The sequence below is a fragment of the Macaca thibetana genome, chromosome 12, assembly GCF_024542745.1.
Source record: "Macaca thibetana thibetana isolate TM-01 chromosome 12, ASM2454274v1, whole genome shotgun sequence".
NCBI classification, from domain to species: Eukaryota; Metazoa; Chordata; class Mammalia; order Primates; family Cercopithecidae; genus Macaca; species Macaca thibetana.
This window is the reverse complement of record NC_065589.1, coordinates 108,124,441-108,143,653: the sequence shown is the minus strand read 5'-3', so window position 1 is coordinate 108,143,653 and position 19,213 is coordinate 108,124,441. Positions and strand designations below refer to the sequence as shown.

Genomic DNA, 19,213 nt, shown 5'->3' with positions numbered 1-19,213 from the left:
TGGACTTCTTACTTATAGAAGGGTGAGATAATAAATGTGTGTTGTTTTAAGCTGCTAAATTTGTGGTAATTTGTTATGGCAGCGATAGAAAAATGTAACTTATCTCCCCACTTTGAGTCTTGCCCTTTTTGATCTAATCTCCCAACTGCTGCTAGAGCTAAAAAATACAATGTATTTTTACATTTAGAATACTGCTGTATTCTAAAAACTACAAATCTGATTAATCTGCTGCTTGTTAACACAAGTTATATCCTTAATATATTATCTATATATAATTTTATAAATAACATTGTGTGTCTGACTTTGGTTTTATGAATTGACTTTTGCTTTTAAATCTGATCAGTCACCTTTCTCAGTTGGTACTTTAAGTGGTCATCCATGTCCAATGGAGAAGAAATAATAGGGCATATCTAGAAATAGCTAGAAATTCAGTTATGAAGAGAATTATGATCATGTGAGAAAGAGAAGGTCAACAAAGACTGGTTACAAAAATGAGAAAGATTGAGAGGACTGGAAGTATTGAGAAAAATAAAATAGGCATTGTGCTTTTTGATATATGTGTGTGTGTATGTGTGCACTTATGTGTAAGCATGTGTGTGTGGGTATATATATATATAAAAATATGTAACACATATATTTTAAATGTATTTTTATAGAAAATGGCACATGCCCATGGGAAAAAAAATCAACCGTTACAGAAGACTTCAGGCCAAGAGTCCAAAACTGGCAAACTTATAGATAAATTCAATTAGTCAAAGGGCTTTACTGTACTCATACAGTATCAATTTACTATACTCATACAGCATTTTAAATTTATTTATTCATTTTGAGACAGGGTCTTGCTCTATCACCCAGGCTGGAGTGCAGTGGCATGATCACAGCTCATCGCAGCCTTGACCTCCTGGGCTCAGGTGATCCTCCTGTCTCAGCCTCCCGAATGGCTGGGACTGCAGGCGTGAACCACCATACCTGGCTATTTTTTGGGTTTTTGTGGAGATAGAGTTTCGCTATGTTAACCAGTCTGGTCTCAAGCTCTTGGCCTCAAGTGATCTTTCCACCTTGGCTTTCCAAAGTGCTAGGATTACAGGTGTGAGCCACCATGGCTAGCCAGTATTTTTAAATTTCATTAATTTAATTTAATTTTAATTTAATTTTTGTTTTATTTTATTTTATTTCTGAGACAGGGTCTCATTCTGTCTCCCAGGCTGAAGTGCAGTGGCGCAATCATGGGTCACTGCAGCCTCGACCTCCAGGGGATCAGGTGATCCTCCCGCCTCAGTCTCCAAAGTAGCTAGGACTACAGGCATGCACCACCATGCCTGGCTAATTTATCTGTTTTTCGTAGAGATGGGGTTTTGCCATGTTGCCCAGGCTGGTCTTGAACTCCGGGCTCAAGAAATCTGTCCTCCTTGGCCTCCCAAAGTGCTGGAATTATAGGCATGAGCCACCATGCCCAGCCCAATATTTTATTTTTAAATCTGAATTTGAATGACTTCATGGGTTCCAAATCTGCCTGTTTGACATAGTCTCAGCCCATATCTCATCCTTTTCTAGTTTTATAACTGACCTCATTCATTGATTTGTGATTCTTGTTTTGTTTTTAGTCAAATGAGTTTGTAATCTTGGCATAAAGTATAAAGTCCCTACTACCTCCACAAATCCTCAAGTTTTATGCCCTAGAGCAAGATTTCTCAACAGTGGTAATATAGACATTTTGAAATGGATAATTCTGTTTTGGGGGGTGCAATCCTGTTCACTGTAGGATTCTCAGCAGCATCCTGGGTCTCTACCCACTAGATACTCCCTAGTCACATCCCTTACTTGAGACAATTTAAAATGTCTCCAGACACTACCACCCTAGGGGACCAAATTGCTCCCAATTGAAAACCACTGTCCAAGAGAAACCCGTGATAAAAATTTCTAAGGTATCCTTCTAGACAATTTCTATGTCAGTAATAGCAAGTTGTGCAAATAGTAAAGTTTGTGTCTCCATCCTTTTTTTTTTTATAATTTATATCTACCTTTAACAATTTATCATAAGTATTATTCCTTGTTCTTACAAACAAATAAATGTGCTATATGCCATACTTTGAAACAGTGGAAAAGATTTTCACTATATGGAACTATCATAATTTATTTAATCAACCATGTTCTCGGTCCCTTGCTCCCCCCCAAACCCCTGGATTTTTTTTCACCTGTGTGCATGGAAAAAGCTAGAGAAAGGAAACCTCTCTGACAAACTGATGAAATACAAGGATGAAGAGAGATTACCGGTGTATGGAGGCAGCAAGAGTTAAAGGGCTTTCTCTGCCAATGCTGCCGTTTGCTTTGTTGCTTTGCAATTTCTTTGTTTTGTTTTGTTTTGTTTGAGACAGGGTCTCACTCTGTTGCCCAGGCTGGAGTGCAGTGGTACAATCTCAGTTCACTGCAGCCTCAACCTCCCAGGTTCAAGTGATCCTCCCACCTCAGCCTCCTGAGTAGCCAGAACTATAGGAGTGTGCCACCTGGCTAATTTTTATTTTTTTATAGAGACAGGGTCTCCCTATGTTTCCTAGGCTGATCACTGAACTCCTGGGCTCATGCAATCTACCCACCCTGGCCTCTCAAAGTGTTGGGATTACAGGCATGAGCCACGGCGCCCAGCCTGCAATCTCTTTCAAAAGCAAGGACTGGGCTACAAAACAGCAGACCACTTTTCCTGATAATCCTTGCTTCATGCTAAGAAAAGAGTTTACAAAGAACGGGGATTTGAGATCACACACGGAGAGACTTGAGTTGATAAAGATGATTGTGATGGCAAGGAAGGAAATCAAATGTACAGAGATTAGAAAGGAACCTGTAATGATAAGGGCAAAACAGTCACAAATATCTGACAGTCAACCTTTCCTTTTATTTCATTTCTAATCATGGACCTGATTATAGTTATCTTCCATTACTTGGGTGGTGATGCATTCAAACAGAACCAGCTCCCTTGCTGCACAGCATCATACTCCCCCACAGCGGGGCCAAGCAGATGGGGTCCAGAGGCATGCTCTGATGTTCTAAGAGTAAAATGTATTCCTGTTGCTAATAAGTGTCCCAGGCTTGGCAGGTCATAGGTTGCACCATCCTGTGACTCTGGTCTTTTTGTTGATGAATGGGACTCATGGAGAGTAAGATCTGGACAACCTGATCTCTTTTAGCAGATTTTATCAAATTCACTAAACATATAATTATGTCGTTATGAAATAATATGGCTGTGATTTTATGCATAATTTTCTCATAACTCATCAGGATTTCATTAATAGTTCCAAAAGATGCCTCAGACCCTCCTGTAGAAAGAACCATGAAAAGTAATATAATACAAAATTAAAAAAAAAAGACAACTCATACCTTTTGGTGCAATTTTGTTTGGTTTGTTGCTTTGTGATCTCTTCCAAAGCAAGAATTGGGCTACAGAATAGCTGTCCACTTTTCCTGATTATTCTTTGCTTCATGGCAGTTAGACTACTCCATTCTCGAACAAATCTCAAAATCTGGCAGAAAATGAGATAATAAAAAGAGTTAACAGCTCACAGTCATCTTCCTTTGAAAGTGAGCCTAGGCCGGGCGCGGTGGCTCAAGCCTGTAATCCCAGCACTTTGGGAGGCCGAGACGGGCGGATCACGAGGTCAGGAGATCGAGACCATCCTGGCTAACACAGTGAAACCCCGTCTCTACTAAAAATACAAAAAACTAGCCGGGCGAGGTGGTGGGCGCCTGTAGTCCCAGCTACTCGGGAGGCTGAGGCAGGAGAATGGCGTAAACCCGGGAGGCGGAGCTTGCAGTGAGCTGAGATCCGGCCACTGCACTCCAGCCTGGGCGACAAAGCGAGACTCCGTCTCAAAAAAAAAAAAAAAAAAAAAAAGTGAGCCTATTTATAACATCAGAAAACTGCTATTTTGTTATGTCCCCCAAATAGGCTTTTGAGTTCCACAACCTAATGCTTTCTTCAATTTGACGCAATTTTCATATCTTTATTGTGAACTACCTACGGCATTCTCAAGAGATACTTTTTTTTTCTTTTTGATAAGGTCTTGCTCTGTTGCCCAGGCTGGAGTGCAGTGGCATGATCACGGCTCACTGCAGCCTTGACCTCCAGCAGTCCTCCTGCTGCCTTAGTTTCCTAAGTAGCTGGGACTACAGGCACATGCCATCACACCTGGCTAGTTTTTCTATTTTCTGTAGAGACAGGGTCTCACTATGTTGCCCAGGCTGCTCTTAAACTCCTGGGCCCAAGTGATCCTCCTACCTCACCCTCCTTAAGTGTTGGCATTACAGCAGTGAGCCATCACACCCAGCCAAGAGATCTTTTTCAATCCAAAGCTTCTCTAAAGGCATGTTTCAGGACATGCAGTGTATGCCCTTAACACACATAGATCAACAGTGATAATATGCTCATTGAGACCAAAAAAGGTCTGGAAGTACATATCCCAGCTGGGGTCAAGGCAAAACTAGGTGACAGAATGATAGTGCAACATCTGAGAATCGCTTTGTAAATGATGCCTAAGTTTTCACAGGAAAAGAAAATCAATAAATCTGGGACATTTTTAGTAGGGTTACCAGTCAAGTATATATAACTGGCTATTTTTTGGGACTCTGAGAATCAGGATTAGATTATTCCAAATAAATAGCTTACTGTTCCCTTTTCATTTAAAACAGGTATAGCTGACCTATGGGCAATGCTTCATTTCCACTCAAATGGTAAAAAAAAATAATCACCATTTTCTTGTAAAAATGGCACACAGCATGCTGGGTTAGCCCCTGCGCATGATGACCCTTCTTGGCAGTGAAGGAAAATCAACCACAGATGAGTGTTAAGACCTCCCTGGCAGGAACTTGGCCTGGAGCTGCATGCTGGTGCTTCTGCTAATGAATCAAGAATCACCCAGTAAGGTATTATCTCTGCTCTTGGAATTTGTCATTGTTAGAACTTAACCTTAGTAGAAAAAATGTGATTCTAGCAGATACAAATATCACAGTTGCTAATCCTGTGAATGAGAAATTAAATAATGTGAGGATGATTCTATCCACAGAAACAGCAACTGTAGGTGTGATCATTTGCCAAGGAAACAGATTTCACATATATTCTTAGCACCGGGTAATTAATAGGCACCACCTAGACTGAAGAAAATGCAACCAGTGATTTGACTCTATAACATGACACAAAGTGCTTTTTTAAACTTAAACTCAAAATGATCATTAAAATTATTAAAACAAGTTTATTTAAAGTAAATAAAGCCATTTTATTTAAAACTATTCTTACCAGTGAGCGATTTTGTTTCAGCTGAAAGCTTGCTGGTAAATCTTCCCAAAGGTCTAATTTTATATCCAAAGGAATGAAATTACAGCTCATCTGTTTTCCACCCTGATGATAGATTAGGAAGACACTAACAATCCATTTTTGTATAGGCACTAGAAACTATTTTAAATGAAAATAATTATATTTTGACGCAATATGCCTAGTCTCCTAAAAGAAAAACTGAGGTGACACATTCTAGACAAGGGTCCACCAAAATGGCTCCTCTGGAGAAACTGTGAGCCAAGAAGGGGAGGCAGGCTCTCTACCACACTGGGTGCTTCCACTGCCCATGCCTACCCCAAGGTTATTGCCTTCAGCCTGGAATGCTTTGTTTACTGCTGTGTCATACTCTTTTCTATTGACTAATCTTGGAAATACGTATCAAAACAATAAAATTATACACTGCAAATTAACATAGAAGAATATTATATCCTTGAAGTTAACAGTAGCACAACCATTCCCAAATTTGCAAATAAACTTCTTTATACTCACTGACAACATAAGTATCACGTCAAAGAAGGGTATCAAGGAATAGTCTGAATAACCTTCACCAAATGATAAGTCTGTCCATTGTTACAGGAACAAGGAAGTAAAGAGAAGGCAGAAAGATCAATTCTAGAGAAGTTACTTAAAAATTTGCTCCCCCAAAGCAATGTCACAGTATCAGTCAATGAGGACTGTCTGCCAATAGTACCACCTGGAGAGTAAGTGGAACTGCATTTAGGTCCCAACCATCGGTGCACAACATCCTGAAATCTTTTTTTTCCCTTTTTTTTCTTTGAGACAAGGTATCACTCTGTCACCCAGGCTGGAGTGCAACAGCGTGATCTCGGCTCACTGCAGCCTCAACCTCCTGGGCCCATGTGATCCTCCCACCTCAGCCTCCCAAGTAGCTGGAATTACAGGCACAAATTCTACCACACCTGACTAATTTTTTTCTATTTTTTGTAGAGACAGGGTTTCACCATGTTGCCCAGGCTGCTGGGCTCATGTGATCCTAACACCTTGAACTCCTGGGCTCAAGTGATTCTTCCACCTCAGCCTTCCAAAGTGCTAGGATTACAGGAATGAGCCACCATGCCCAGCCTCTGAAATCTTAAGGGTACAAAGTAACCACATACAGCGGTGCAGTAGAGGTACTTCCTTTATAAATGGGAAGAATTTCTCATACGAAAATCTACTTTATCAATAGTTGAACTCATATTCTCTCAGTTAAAAAAAAAAAAGTTACAGCTCCCACAATTACTTTAGAGAAAAACATACAAAAAGTACGCACTGATTAAAAATTTTGAGGCCAGGTGCAGTGGCTCACGCCTGTAATCCCAGCACTTTGGGAGGCCAAGGCGGGAGGATCACAAGGTCAGGAGCACGAAATGAGCCTGACCAACATGGTGAAACCCTGTCTCTACAAAATATACAAAAATTAGCTGGGCGTGGTGGCACGTGCCTGTAATCCCAGCTACTCTGGAGGCTGAGGCAGGAGAACTGCTTGAACCCCGGAGGCAGAGGTTGCAGTGAGTCGAGATCCCGCCACTGCACTCCAGCCTGGGCAGCAGAGAGAGACTCCATCTCAGAAAAAAAAAAAAAATTGGTATGTAATTCTAAACCCTGATATAGACATGGGATTCTGGCTGAAATGAACAGTTCTAATACGACACAGGATGCTAAATGTCTGTTACTACTCTTCCTTTAAAGGGGTATCCTTTTAGGCCGTGAACTAGGAATTATTTTATTTTATTTTTATTTTTTTAGACAGAGTCTCACTCTGTTGCCCAGGCTGGAGTGCAGTGGCACAATCTTGGCTCACTGCAACCTGTACCTCCCGGGTTCAAGTGATTCTCCTGCCTCAGCCTCCCAAGTAGCTGGGATTACGGGTGCCTGCCATCACGCCCGGCTGATTTTTGTATTTTTAGTAGAGTCGGGGTTTCACCATATTGGTCAGGCTGGTCGCAAATTCCTCACCTCAGGTGATCCGCCTGCCTCGGCCTCCCAAAGAGTTGGGATTACACGCATGAGCCACTGTGCCCAGCCTTACTTCAGCTCTTTTAAGGTGAAAAGGAAAGCTTTCATTTCAGCTCTACTCTGGTTGTGAAAAGATATGTCAACAATTCATCTGCTCAGTGTCTTGTGTTTGGAAAATTATTTGGGTGATAACATTTTATGGTAAAGAGACATGTAAGTATTTAGAACAGTCATAAAACTATATTTGATACCATTAACAGAAATGTCAAGAAGAAGCAGGCTACTAGGCTGGCGGCAGAGCCTGAATACGGGTCAGCGAGGTGGTCGCTGTGGTTTGGTTTGGCAGCAGGTGCATTATACCCTCTATCAGGAGCCTGCAGTTCTCTGTCTGCACCCCAACAGGGATACAACACTGATCAGGTAATCCAAGAGGCAGAGCTTTCACTGTATAGAGTTAAAAAAGATTAAAGAATTTAAGGGCTTCTGGATTTCTGTGGTATGCTCTGCCTGGTGTTTGTCCTTTGGTTTTGTCTACCTTCAAGCCCCTCTTGGGACCATTTCTCTGTCCCTCTCCTGTGATGGTCTGAGAAAGAAGCATGGCCTAAAGCTCTCCCAACATGGGGGATGAGGGTGGCTCAGGCACTTAAACCTGCCTCAAGATGAATAAAGGAGTCACTGGTGCTCCCTGTAGCCTGGTTCACCATGTCAGAGGCTCCACATGGTAGATCAGGCTCCACACCTGTAAGAGGAGAATTGATTACTGCCTGGCTTGGTTCTTGGTGTCTCTCTCTCAGTTATTGTCCTATGCTAGAGGCTGCTTGGGGATGCTGGTATTCATGATCCTAGCCATCTCCTCCTAAGAGAAGATTATTACATGGTACACTATCTATCTATATCTATATTTGGTTTAGTAGAAAACCTGTAACGGAAAGTTTGGTCATCTCCAACATATTATCTTTTAAACATCGATATAATGGACCATGAGTTTTAAAAGTTTCAAATACTATCTTATTATACTTATAAAGATTAGAAATTTAAAACTTTAGGCTGGGCGCAGTGGCTCACATTTGTAATCCCAGCACTTTGGGAGGCCGAGGCAGGCAGATCACGAGGTCGGGAGTTCAAGACCAGCCTGGACAACACAGTGGAACCCTGTCTCTACTAAAAATAGAAAAATTAGCTGGGTGTGGTGGTGGGCGCTGCAATCCCAGCTACTCGGGAGGCTGAGGCAGGAGAATCGCTTGAACCTGGGAGGCGGAGGTTACAGTGAACCGAGATTGTGCCACTGCACTCCAACCTGGGTGACAGAGCTAGACTCCGTCTCAAAAAAAAAAAAAAGAAATTTAAAATTTTAGACCAAATAAAAGTATTAATAATCTATCCAGGCCATAGATTCTCACTTTCAGAAAGTCGTGTTTTCATACCAATAGCAAGATACTGTTTGCCTTTTCCACTCTCATTCTTTCACAAACGTATGGTGACTTTTTCCAGTGGCTACATGAAATGCTGTCTCAACAAACTAACACAGAGACAGATACCAGAATCCCACTGTTTTCCATTAAGACTTTAGAGAAAATTGCTCAACATGTAAAACAATGACAATCTTCTCACTAAATATTTTTTTGACTTGGAAAATATAATTATTTTAAATAAAAAAAGTTATTTATATAAATATATAATGGGTTTATTTATCTTAAAATATGCATTTCCTCACTTAAAAATAATTGTTGGCCAAGCATGGTGGCTCACGCCTGTAATCCTAGCACCTTTAGGAGGCTGAGGTGGCAGACTGTTTGAACCCAGGAGTTTGAGACCAGTCTGGGCAACACAGCAAGACATTCTGTCTCAAAAAAAAAAAAAAAAAAAAAAAAAAAAAAGGGCCCTCTCTCTCTAAAAAAAAAAACAACCAAACAAAAAAATGGCCAGGTGTGGTGGCTCACACCTGTAATCCCAGTACTTTGGGAGTCTGAGGTGGGCGGATCACAAGGTCAGGAGTTCGAGACCAGCCTAGCCAATATGGTGAAACCTCATCTCTACTAAAAATACAAAAATTAGCCAGGTGTGGTGGCAGGTGCCTGCAGTCTCAGCTACCTGGAGGCTGAGGCAGGAGAATCATTTGAACCCAGGAGGTGGAGGTTGCAGTGAGCTGAGATGGTGCCACTGCACTCCAGCCTGGGCAACAGGGTGAGAAAAAAAAAAATAGAAAAATGTAATTGTTAATTATTCACATTTAAGTGAATAAATGAAAAAAAATTTTTTTTTTTTGAGACAGAGTGTCATTTTGCCGCCCAGGCTGGAGTGCAGTGGCACGATCTTGGCTCACTGCAACCTGTACCTTCCAGGTTTACACGATTCTCCTGCCTCAGCCTCCCGAGTAGCTGGGATTAAAGACACTCGCTACCACACCCAGCTAATTTTCGTATTTTTAGTAGAGAGGGGGTTTCGCCATGTTGGCCAGGCTGATCTCAAACTCCTGACCTCAGGTAATCCACCCACCTCAGCCTCTCCAAGTGCTGGGATTACAGGCGTGAGCCACCACACCCGACCATAAATGAATATTTTTGAGAAGCTCCATTTTAATTTCAAATATAGTAGACATCAATAGATATAACCTATATAAACAAAAGGTCTTTGGGGTTCTCAATAAATTTTAGGAGTGCAAAGAGGTCCTGAGTCTAAAAAGTTTGGGTACTACTAAGCTAGCCTATGGCAGGAATCAGCAATCATCTGACACAAGCTTCCTAGCATTTACTCAACATGAATGGGCAGGTCTAGGCTTCTGTAAAGACGCTGCTGCTCCTGCTGCTGCAAGTGATCAGTGCAGGATTAACATTTATGGAGAGTTCATGTAGGCCAGGCACTGTCCTAAGTGCTTTACAGGACTCAGCTCATTTTATCTTTGCAACAAATCCTGTCTGCATTTTATTTTTTATTATTTTAACAATTTTTAATTTTTAAGGGTACAGAGTAGGTTTATATACTTATGGGATGCATGAGATAATTTGATACTGGCATACAATGTGTAATAATCACATAAATGGGGTAAATGGGGTATACCACATTTTACAGTTGAGGAAATTGAAGCACACAGCAGTTGAGTAATGTGTCCAAGATTACATACTAACAGATTTGAACTGAGGCAGTCTGGCCCTGAAGTCTATGTTCTTAAAGACTGTGTGGTTTTACCTCTCATTGTCTTTAGATTTAACACAGAAATTTGAGAATTAGCTTTAAGGAGGAAAATAACTAGATGCTTATCTCATTGTTTTTTTTTTTTTTTTTTTTTTTTTTTGAGACGGAGTCTAGCTCTGTTGCCCAGGCTGGAGTGCAGTGGCCGGATCTCAGCTCACTGCAAGCCCCGCCTCCCGGGTTCACGCCATTCTCCTGCCTCAGCCTCCCGAGTAGCTGGGAGTACAGGCGCCCGCCACCTCGCCCGGCTAATTTTTTTTTGTATTTTAGTAGAGACGGGGTTTCACCGTGTTAGCCAGGATGGTCTCGATCTCCTGAACTCGTGATCCGCCCGTCTCGGCCTCCCAAAGTGCTGGGATTACAGGCTTGAGCCACCGCGCCCGGCCGCTTATCTCATTGTTAATAAAATTAAGTATCTCCACTGAAAAGTGAAAAAAGGAAGTCTTTTTTTATGTTTCAAGTTACAGACTCTGCATGACGCTTACCTTAGTATAGATGTGAATCCGGTCAGTATTCCTACTTGCACAAAACATTAAGGTGTCATACACTGGCAAAGTGTCTGAACTCTTCAACTGTTCTATTAAAGAAGACAAGAGAGAACCTGAAGGCTTATCTACTCTCTATCTAAAATAGCTTATTTTAATCATGTGTAGGTTAGAATGATGAAATAGCTATATCAAAAATATCAATATATTTAACAAAAAGTAATTGTCTAGCCTTGAAATAAAACTACCACAGTAGGCCATTGAAGAGCATATCGGCTTATATGGTAACCAATTGTTTTACATTTTTGCTAATGACCTAACAAGAAACAAACAGATTCAGAATTAGCTGAAAAAATACAAGTTAGGTAGGCATAAGGAAGAATTTCCACCAATAAGAGCTGTTATTGGTCTTGAAGTTTAGACTAATCTATTCCTTTTGCTAGAGTAGATTTGAGGCTGAATAAGCACCATTTTGATTATTAGCAGCAACATCGCTATGTTGAGGGCCACTTAAATGCCTGATTCCCTGGAGCCTGGTGCCTGACATTCACAAAAGAAGATAAGTAGACAAGCTTCTTTTCTGATAATCTCTTCTTATTTAGCCCTTTCTTAGTCCTACTGTCCAATATATTTTGCAGGAGATACAGGATTATCAATGCAGGTCTAAATAATAATTAGAGTTAACATTTAGTGAGCACACACAATGTGCGAGGCACTGTTGTAGGTACATACAGTAATACCTTTCAGAAATAAATAGTGCATTTTACATAGGAAGAAACTGAGGCACGCTAACTTATGGTCACATGCCTAGTAAGAGGACATAAAACCTGCAAGCTGGCTCCAGAGTCTGTGCTCTTACCTTCTCTCACAGTTCCTCAGTGATCTTTTAAAGTACTTTCCCAGACCTAGAAGTCTATGATTTGTTTGCCATTCTACTTGGCAATGTCATCATACTATTATTTTTCTAATCAAGGCACTGACCACTTTACAAACCTGATTTATGAATTATTCCCTTATTTTGTAAATTCAAAAATGTACTTTAACATCTCTGAAACTGGCATGTCTTACAGTCAATAACAACGATGGCATTTTACAATCATTGCTGGCCATGTGGCAGTTGTAAAACAGTTGTCTTTGCCTTAGTATGCATAAGCTGAGTCATAGCTGTAATACTATTGTCACTTCTACACTACACATGAGGTATATGCATTGTTGTTACTATATGTATTGACTTTATTACCTTTAAAATGTCTTTAAATTTTTTCACTATGATTTGGTATTGAAATGAAAAGTTATCATATATACCATAAAACTTGGATACAGACCAGGAAAGCATAAACTTGATATTAAAGGAGCAAATGTGTATCACTGGAGGAATAACCAAAATATCTTATTTTCTTGTAAAGGAATAATGGAGTGCTTCATGGTACCAAAGGAAACGAGAGCTCTGCAAATAGAGGAAGATGTCTTACATTTGGTTACTGAGATGTTCAAAAGGGTTGCCTATTACATGCCAAAGAAAGCAACTGACAGCAGGAGAAATTGCCAAATCCCTCAGAGCACATGAAAGAAATGTCAAAGCAACAGAGGATGATGTGGCCTGGTCTGGGCTAACATTAAGGTATTGTGTCATAGCTTAATTGGCAGTTTTCTTTGAAGAACTATGCATTAATGCTTAAAGATCAGAAGCCATTCTTTGATAAAAATAACTGTAACAATTCCAAATCAGTTGATATTAATTCTTGATAGCTATCAGCTACATTAGGGAACATATTTTTCTTTTCAGTGTTGCCATGAAGTGTAAATTAATGATTTGAGACTATAGATAATGCACCTATGGTTATTCTTCCAAACTCCTGGAATTCCAGAGAGAACAAAACTACAGTTCTAGAGTAGTACATATCACTCTGGTTCTAAAAGAGCATATGTAGGTAGAATAAGCATTTAACATAGTGTGCTTCTTTTGTTTTCTGTTTGTTTTTCATTGAAATTCATGTTAGTGGAAAGATGTGAAGCATACCTCTTATGTGGAATTCTCAGCCCAATGATCTGAAAAGTCAAAAAAGGGAAACAGGAATAGGTAAGGGGTAAATGCTGGCATTGTCTGGAGTGAATGAGGCCAAAGCAAATTTCATTGGCAGAACAGAACTTCAAAGTGATTTCTTTTTTTTTTTTTTTTTTTTTTTTTGAGACGGAGTCTCGCTCTGTCGCCCAGGCTGGAGTGCAGTGGCCGGATCTCAGCTCACTGCAAGCTCCGCCTCCTGGGTTCACGCCATTCTCCTGCCTCAGCCTCCCCAAAGTGATTTCTAAAAAGCATTTGTAAGTACAAGCTAACATGTTTTCATCAAGAGACCAACGTACAACTAACAAGCCAATATTTCCCTGCCATAGATGAAGAGATCCATAGCCCCGTTGATGACAATTGCCAGGTGTTGGTTCCTAGTCTGCTATTTAGTTCACTGAGCCATATGCTGTCCCATAACCAGAGTTTCATCAGCACTTGAGAGTTTCTCACAGTAAGATAAAGAAAACTAGAGACACCAAAGAGTATAACCCACCTGAGTCTACACTGTCTACTTAAAAGCTGTTAAAATGAACAGACCTAAACAGATCCATTCCAAGACATTCTTTGGGAAGACCTTGAGGAGTTAGAAGGAAGGCTGAGAGAAGAAGAAAGGAGGATGCCTTGAGCTCAGAAATTCTTAAATGAACATTTCATTTTAAAGCTATGAGTCAGACTCTAAATTGTATTAGTGTTTAATAGCAACTAACTTAGAAGAAAAACTTCAACAGTCTCATCCCAACTATTGGGTTTGTGTTAATAAGAATATCAACCTGTATGTTACTATGGTCACTAAATGAGTAACAAGGAAAATAACCCAAAAGTACTCAGTCTCTTGCCAGCTGGCCCATAAATGATAGTGAAGTATGACATACAGGCTGGTATTTGCTAACCATCACAGCTATAAATAATGAAAGGAATCAACCAAAAAGTAAATAAATCTGAAACACTGTATGGTTGGCTCCAAATGCAGTCATGATTCATACAGTCTTGACATCATGTTCCCTAAAAACATTTTCTTTAAAATACTTTTAAAAAAATATGCTAATTAAGTGCAACCATTTACAACAATTTTTGTGTAAAGGATTAATGATATGCTAAGTGTTAGTTAATTATCTGTCAGTCTTACTGTTTTGTCCAAAGCACCTCCCAAATATCAAAACAACACCCTTACTGTGTGAATGAGCTAGGCTTGGTTGAGGCTGGGCAACAGGCCTGGTGGCAGCACATGTAGCTATTTATCGGTTTTGCTCTATGTGTAATGTCTGAATGCCAACAGACATACTCAGCTCTTCCAGCCATCTGGTGTTTAAGTATGTAGTTACAAATGGTTGGTATTTTTTAATATAAAAGAGAGTAAAAGGAACCTGGAACAAGGTAGTAATTACTAATCTAATAACAGTATTATGTGTGAAAGTATATGGTTATTACTTGGATGCTAGAAATGGAAACAAGACTTACCATTACCTTGCTGGGATGTAAGTCCATCTTCTTTCTCAATTTTTGATGTCTCTTCCTTGCTGTCAGCCAACTGGTCAGGTTCTGACTGTGCAAGGGCTTTTTTTTCACAGTCTGAGATAGTTTGAACCTTTTTGGAGGTGTCTTTCTGAGAATCATCCTCGTTTTTATCCTGGATATGGTTGAGGCTATCTATTTGCATAACTATTAAAATAAAAATTATTACAAAAATGTAATAATTTACATTTAAAAGTAAAAAGAATGTAACAGGTAGGTCTTACAGAAAGAAACAAAGTGAATAATGTTTATTCATATGTTCAAAACATTTATCAGGAGCCTACTATATGCCCAGTACTATTCTAGATGCTGAAGAGACAGCAGGAACAGGACAGAGAAATCCCTGCATTCTAGACTCCATTCTAAATGGCAGAGAATGACAATAAAATAAACAAATAGGTAAATAGTATATTTTCAGATAAAGACACAACTAAGGTTTTTTTTTTGTAAGAAGCTTTTGGAGAGCACTCCTATAGCAAAAGTCATGAGGACCAAGCTCTGAAAGGAGTCCCATTTGAGCTGAGAGCTGTTCATGGATCTAGGAAGCTTCGACTCGGGCCTATATTCTTGGTCTAAATATTCTAAATGTAACTGGAAGCCATTAAAGAGTTTTAGGCAAAGGAATAAAGGATCACTTTGGCTGCTGTGCACTGAAGGATCAGATTAATATGGAGACTGTTGAGGTCTGGGAGAAAGATAGTGGCTTTAGAGTAGGATGGTAGCAATAAAGATAAAGTGGTTGGAATCAAGATTTATTTGGAGGTTACCTGATGGGTTGAGTGTGGGAGGTGAGCAAGAGACCAAAGATACAGCCCAGGTTTTTAGCATGATGTAGTAAAGAACAGGGAGGAGAAGATTTGGGTATTAGATGTGGTAGCGGTAGAAATATAAATCTAATAATTATATTTTTATATATAGTAATATCACTGTTACATAGACTATCTATTTCTCTCTAATCAGACTTTCATATTCACAAAAGGTAGTTTTTATTTTTTTAAGTTGCTTGAGAGATTCCTTATTAAATCCCAGGTCTAGAAATTTTCATTGTTGCTCTTGGTATCACAAAGGAAAAATCAGAACTATAAAACCCATATTAAATTATGACTTTTGTTGCTAAATCATTCAACTTATACATTTTATGTGAACTGACATTATTTCATAGTCACAATAGAACTTATTTTTATTGCCTGTAGCAGTTGGGAATTGCATGGAATCATGCTAATTGTGACAGAGATATTACATGGAATAAGCATGTGATTCCAATTTAGTTCACAGACAACAGGTGCCCACATACAAATATAACCACCACCCACATGGCAGACTTGTCAATTTTGGTAGAAGCACCCAAAGTGAAAGAGGGAAGACTCAGCTCCTCCCTACATTTTCCTTCAAATCAAAATTAAGACAGAGAGAAGAGCAAGGCAGGAGGAAGGAACTGCAATATCAGAATTTATATCTTAGCTGAGTCTTTGTCAATGCCAATATTTTGAAGAATTAATGTATGATGCAAAATTAGATGTGTACAATTATTACAAATGATAAAATAAAATGTGTACTTCCAGTTTCCAAAACTGTCAGCTTGGCATTTTTATTACTATAAAAATGCTCTATAGAATTGGAAACAAGAATACGGATGTATGACAACCATGGGTATTAATAATCATTTCAGAAACTAAACATCAGAAAATGGTATCCCATGCTATAAAAACATACTTGAGGTATATTTATGATTTCTAACTTTAAAATAATATGTTTTAAAAAAGAATAAACTCAAAAAAGCCAGACATCAAATCGGTTCACAAATGAAGACTGATCCATAGAGCAATTTTGATGCTTTGAAAAGCAAAAACCATGGCACAATGTATACTGACTAGGCAAAGAAGCGACATTACATTATTTTGCTATTTAAACATAAAAATAATCCACAATTTCCTTAAAAACAAGTATTAGCTACAGAGGAGAGAAAATAGTAAGTCTATGAGTATAAGGCATATTTGCTACCATAGTAACAGAGCTTCTATTCCTGCCCACTGAATTCATATCCTGCTGACATTAATCAGAAATGTCCATTTGTGCCAAATTAATGCCATATCACAGACGTTTGGGGATATACATTCTTGACAGAACCAGGAGCTTTTCACATTCCACAAGGGATAAATTCATTCTTCACTATATGAAGCTCTTATTCCAATTTAAAAGCTAAAGTTGTGCTGAGTCACACTATCTGTGGATAACAGCAGTCTCTATAAGCACAGGTTATCTGAAGACACCACTAACAGCCCTTACCTCCATGGTCACCTTCTATATACTCACCAGCACTGCCTTGAGGATTCTCACACATTTCGCAATAAGGTAACACTGAATTATTGATATATGTGCAGAAACGACACTGCCAGCCCTCTACAGGAAAGGCTGGGGTGGCTGACTGGGCCTTGGCCTCCTGGACACTTTCCATGAGTGGAATTCTGATTTCCCTGGACTGGGATGGTATCTCTTCCGAGGGACTGCAGTGGTCATCTGAGGTGGCCAATTTCAATCTTTTAGTTTCAGGTTCAACATCACTTTCATAATCGATGGTATCTCCTGCAGCTGTTTTTGTAGGGTCTGATGACACTACAGTATTTTCCTCCTGGAATCTCTTTGATTCATCACAGGAGGTCATCAACTGTCTTTTTTTAGGTTGTGGTAAAAAAAATGATCGAATATCATGCTGTTTTTCTTTTTCGAACTAGGAAAAGCAAACAGTAGTTATCAAAGTAAGAAGCAATCTAATATGTTCTTCTTACATAAAAGAGCTTAACAAAATATTTTAATTAACCATATTGCCTTATCCTTTAAATACCTTTTGGAAATGAATTCATATATACATACATATATATATGTATGACTCTTCATATATACATACATATATATGTAAAACATATCCATGTACTTCCTGTGTCTTAACTTTTTTCTTAGCACTTATTGTGTGCCAAGCATTTTACATATATTAACTCATTTAATCCTCATGTCAGTTCTGTGAGGTCAATACTATTATTATTATCACATTTTGAAGGAGGAAACTGCAGCTTTAGAGAGGTAAGATAACTTGGTTAGAGCAGTTATATAATAAAAATATACTTAATACATTACCCTAAATGTATGTCAGGGGAAAAAAGGCAATTGTGTATTCAAATATTTCAGGACAATCAAGGACCTAAAAAAACGCTTTCACACCCAAGCTATAAACACAATGTTCATACATAATGTTATTCATATGAAAATGTTTTCTTGACCAAGAAGCATCTTGACCAGGAAGCTGTTAATTAGGCTGGGTGTGGTGGCTCATGCCCATAATCCTAGCACTTTGGGAGGCTGCAATGGCAGGATTGCCTGAGCCCAGGAGTTCAAGACCAGCTTGGGCAACATGGTGAAACCCTGTTGCTACAAAAAAAAACAACCCAAAAAAACAAAAAAAAACCCAAAACAAAAATTAGCCAGGAGTGGTGGCGTGCACCTGTAGTCCCAGCTACTTGGGGAGCTGAGGTGGGAAGATTGCTGGAGCCTGAGAGGTTGAGGCTACAGTGAACTGTGACTGTGCCACTGCACTTCAGCTGAGGCAAGAGAGTGAGACCCTGGGGGGGAAAAAAAAACAACAAAAAAACCTGTTAATTAGGACAGCTTCTTTAGTAGACACATTTTAATAATAACCTTGTTTTCAAGAAATGTATTTTTTTTAAGAACAGCTATACCATTGCATGTTTTTCATCTTTTCAATGTGTGAATCTCAGTTTCCTATTACAGAAAGTAGGATACCTGTCTCCATGGTTTATTAGCTACAGTGAGGGTAAATTAAAGGATTTAGTTTTAGAGGTGCAGTTGGGAGCTATGTTAGAAACACGCTGTGGCCGAATATATTTTCAATGATGGTCACACCAATTCTTATGTCATTTCATATGCTCTTCTTACAATGTGACACTGACATGCCTCCATTGAGAGGTGGGATCTATGTTCTTCTTCCTTGAACCTGAGTAGACCTTTGTAACTGTCTCACCCAACAGAATGCAGTTAAAATAATGCTGTGTGACTTCTTTTTTTTTTTTTTTTGAGGCAGAGTTTTTCGCTCTTGTCGCCCAGGCTGGAGTACAATGGTGCAATCTTGGCTCACTGAAACCTCCGCCTCCCAGGTTCAAGCAATTCTCCTGCCTCAGCCTCCCAAAAGTAGCTGGGATTACAGGCGTTCACCACTACGCCCAGCTAATTTTTGTATTTTCAGTAGAGACGGGGTTTCATCATGTTGGCCCTCGTCTTGAACTCCTGACCTGAGGTGATTCACCCGCCCTGGGCCCCCAAAGTGCTGGGATTATAGGCGTGAGTCACCATGCCCAGCCGATGCTATGTGACTTCTGAGGCTAGGTCATTGAAAGTAATATGGCTTCAACTTGGCTGGCCCTCTGTCACTCCCTTTCTTTCTCTCTTGGGACACTTGCCTTGGGACCTAGACACCATTGGTGTGAGGAAACCCAGGCCACATGGAGAAAGCCTGCAGTGTTCCAGTTGACAGCCCCAGAAAAGCTCCCAGGTGACAGCACCAATTGCCAGACACATGAGTGAACAAGCCTTTAGAGAAGTTATCAGCCCCTAGCGTGGGTGTCTTCCAGGAAAGGCCACAGTCATCATGGAGGAGACATGTCATCCCTG

The 19,213-nt window shown here is 39.7% G+C and overlaps 1 protein-coding gene across 11 annotated transcripts in view; it reads right to left on the bottom strand.

Annotated features, from left to right (window-relative positions):
• Positions 1 to 19,213, bottom strand: part of ZRANB3 (zinc finger RANBP2-type containing 3) — a 304,975-nt gene that overhangs the window by 17,190 nt on the left and 268,572 nt on the right. For 9 of the 11 annotated variants that reach the window (XM_050750964.1, XM_050750966.1, XM_050750961.1 and 6 more), the window contains 5 exons: positions 16,847 to 17,261; positions 14,480 to 14,680; positions 10,957 to 11,048; positions 5,285 to 5,386; positions 3,373 to 3,515 (listed from right to left, as the gene is read on the bottom strand). In XM_050750964.1, the coding sequence (XP_050606921.1) occupies positions 3,373 to 3,515; positions 5,285 to 5,386; positions 10,957 to 11,048; positions 14,480 to 14,680; positions 16,847 to 17,261 (953 nt within the window). The remainder of the gene's footprint in view (positions 1 to 3,372; positions 3,516 to 5,284; positions 5,387 to 10,956; positions 11,049 to 14,479; positions 14,681 to 16,846; positions 17,262 to 19,213) is intronic. The other 2 variants (XM_050750962.1, XM_050750968.1) reach the window with 1 other exon arrangement.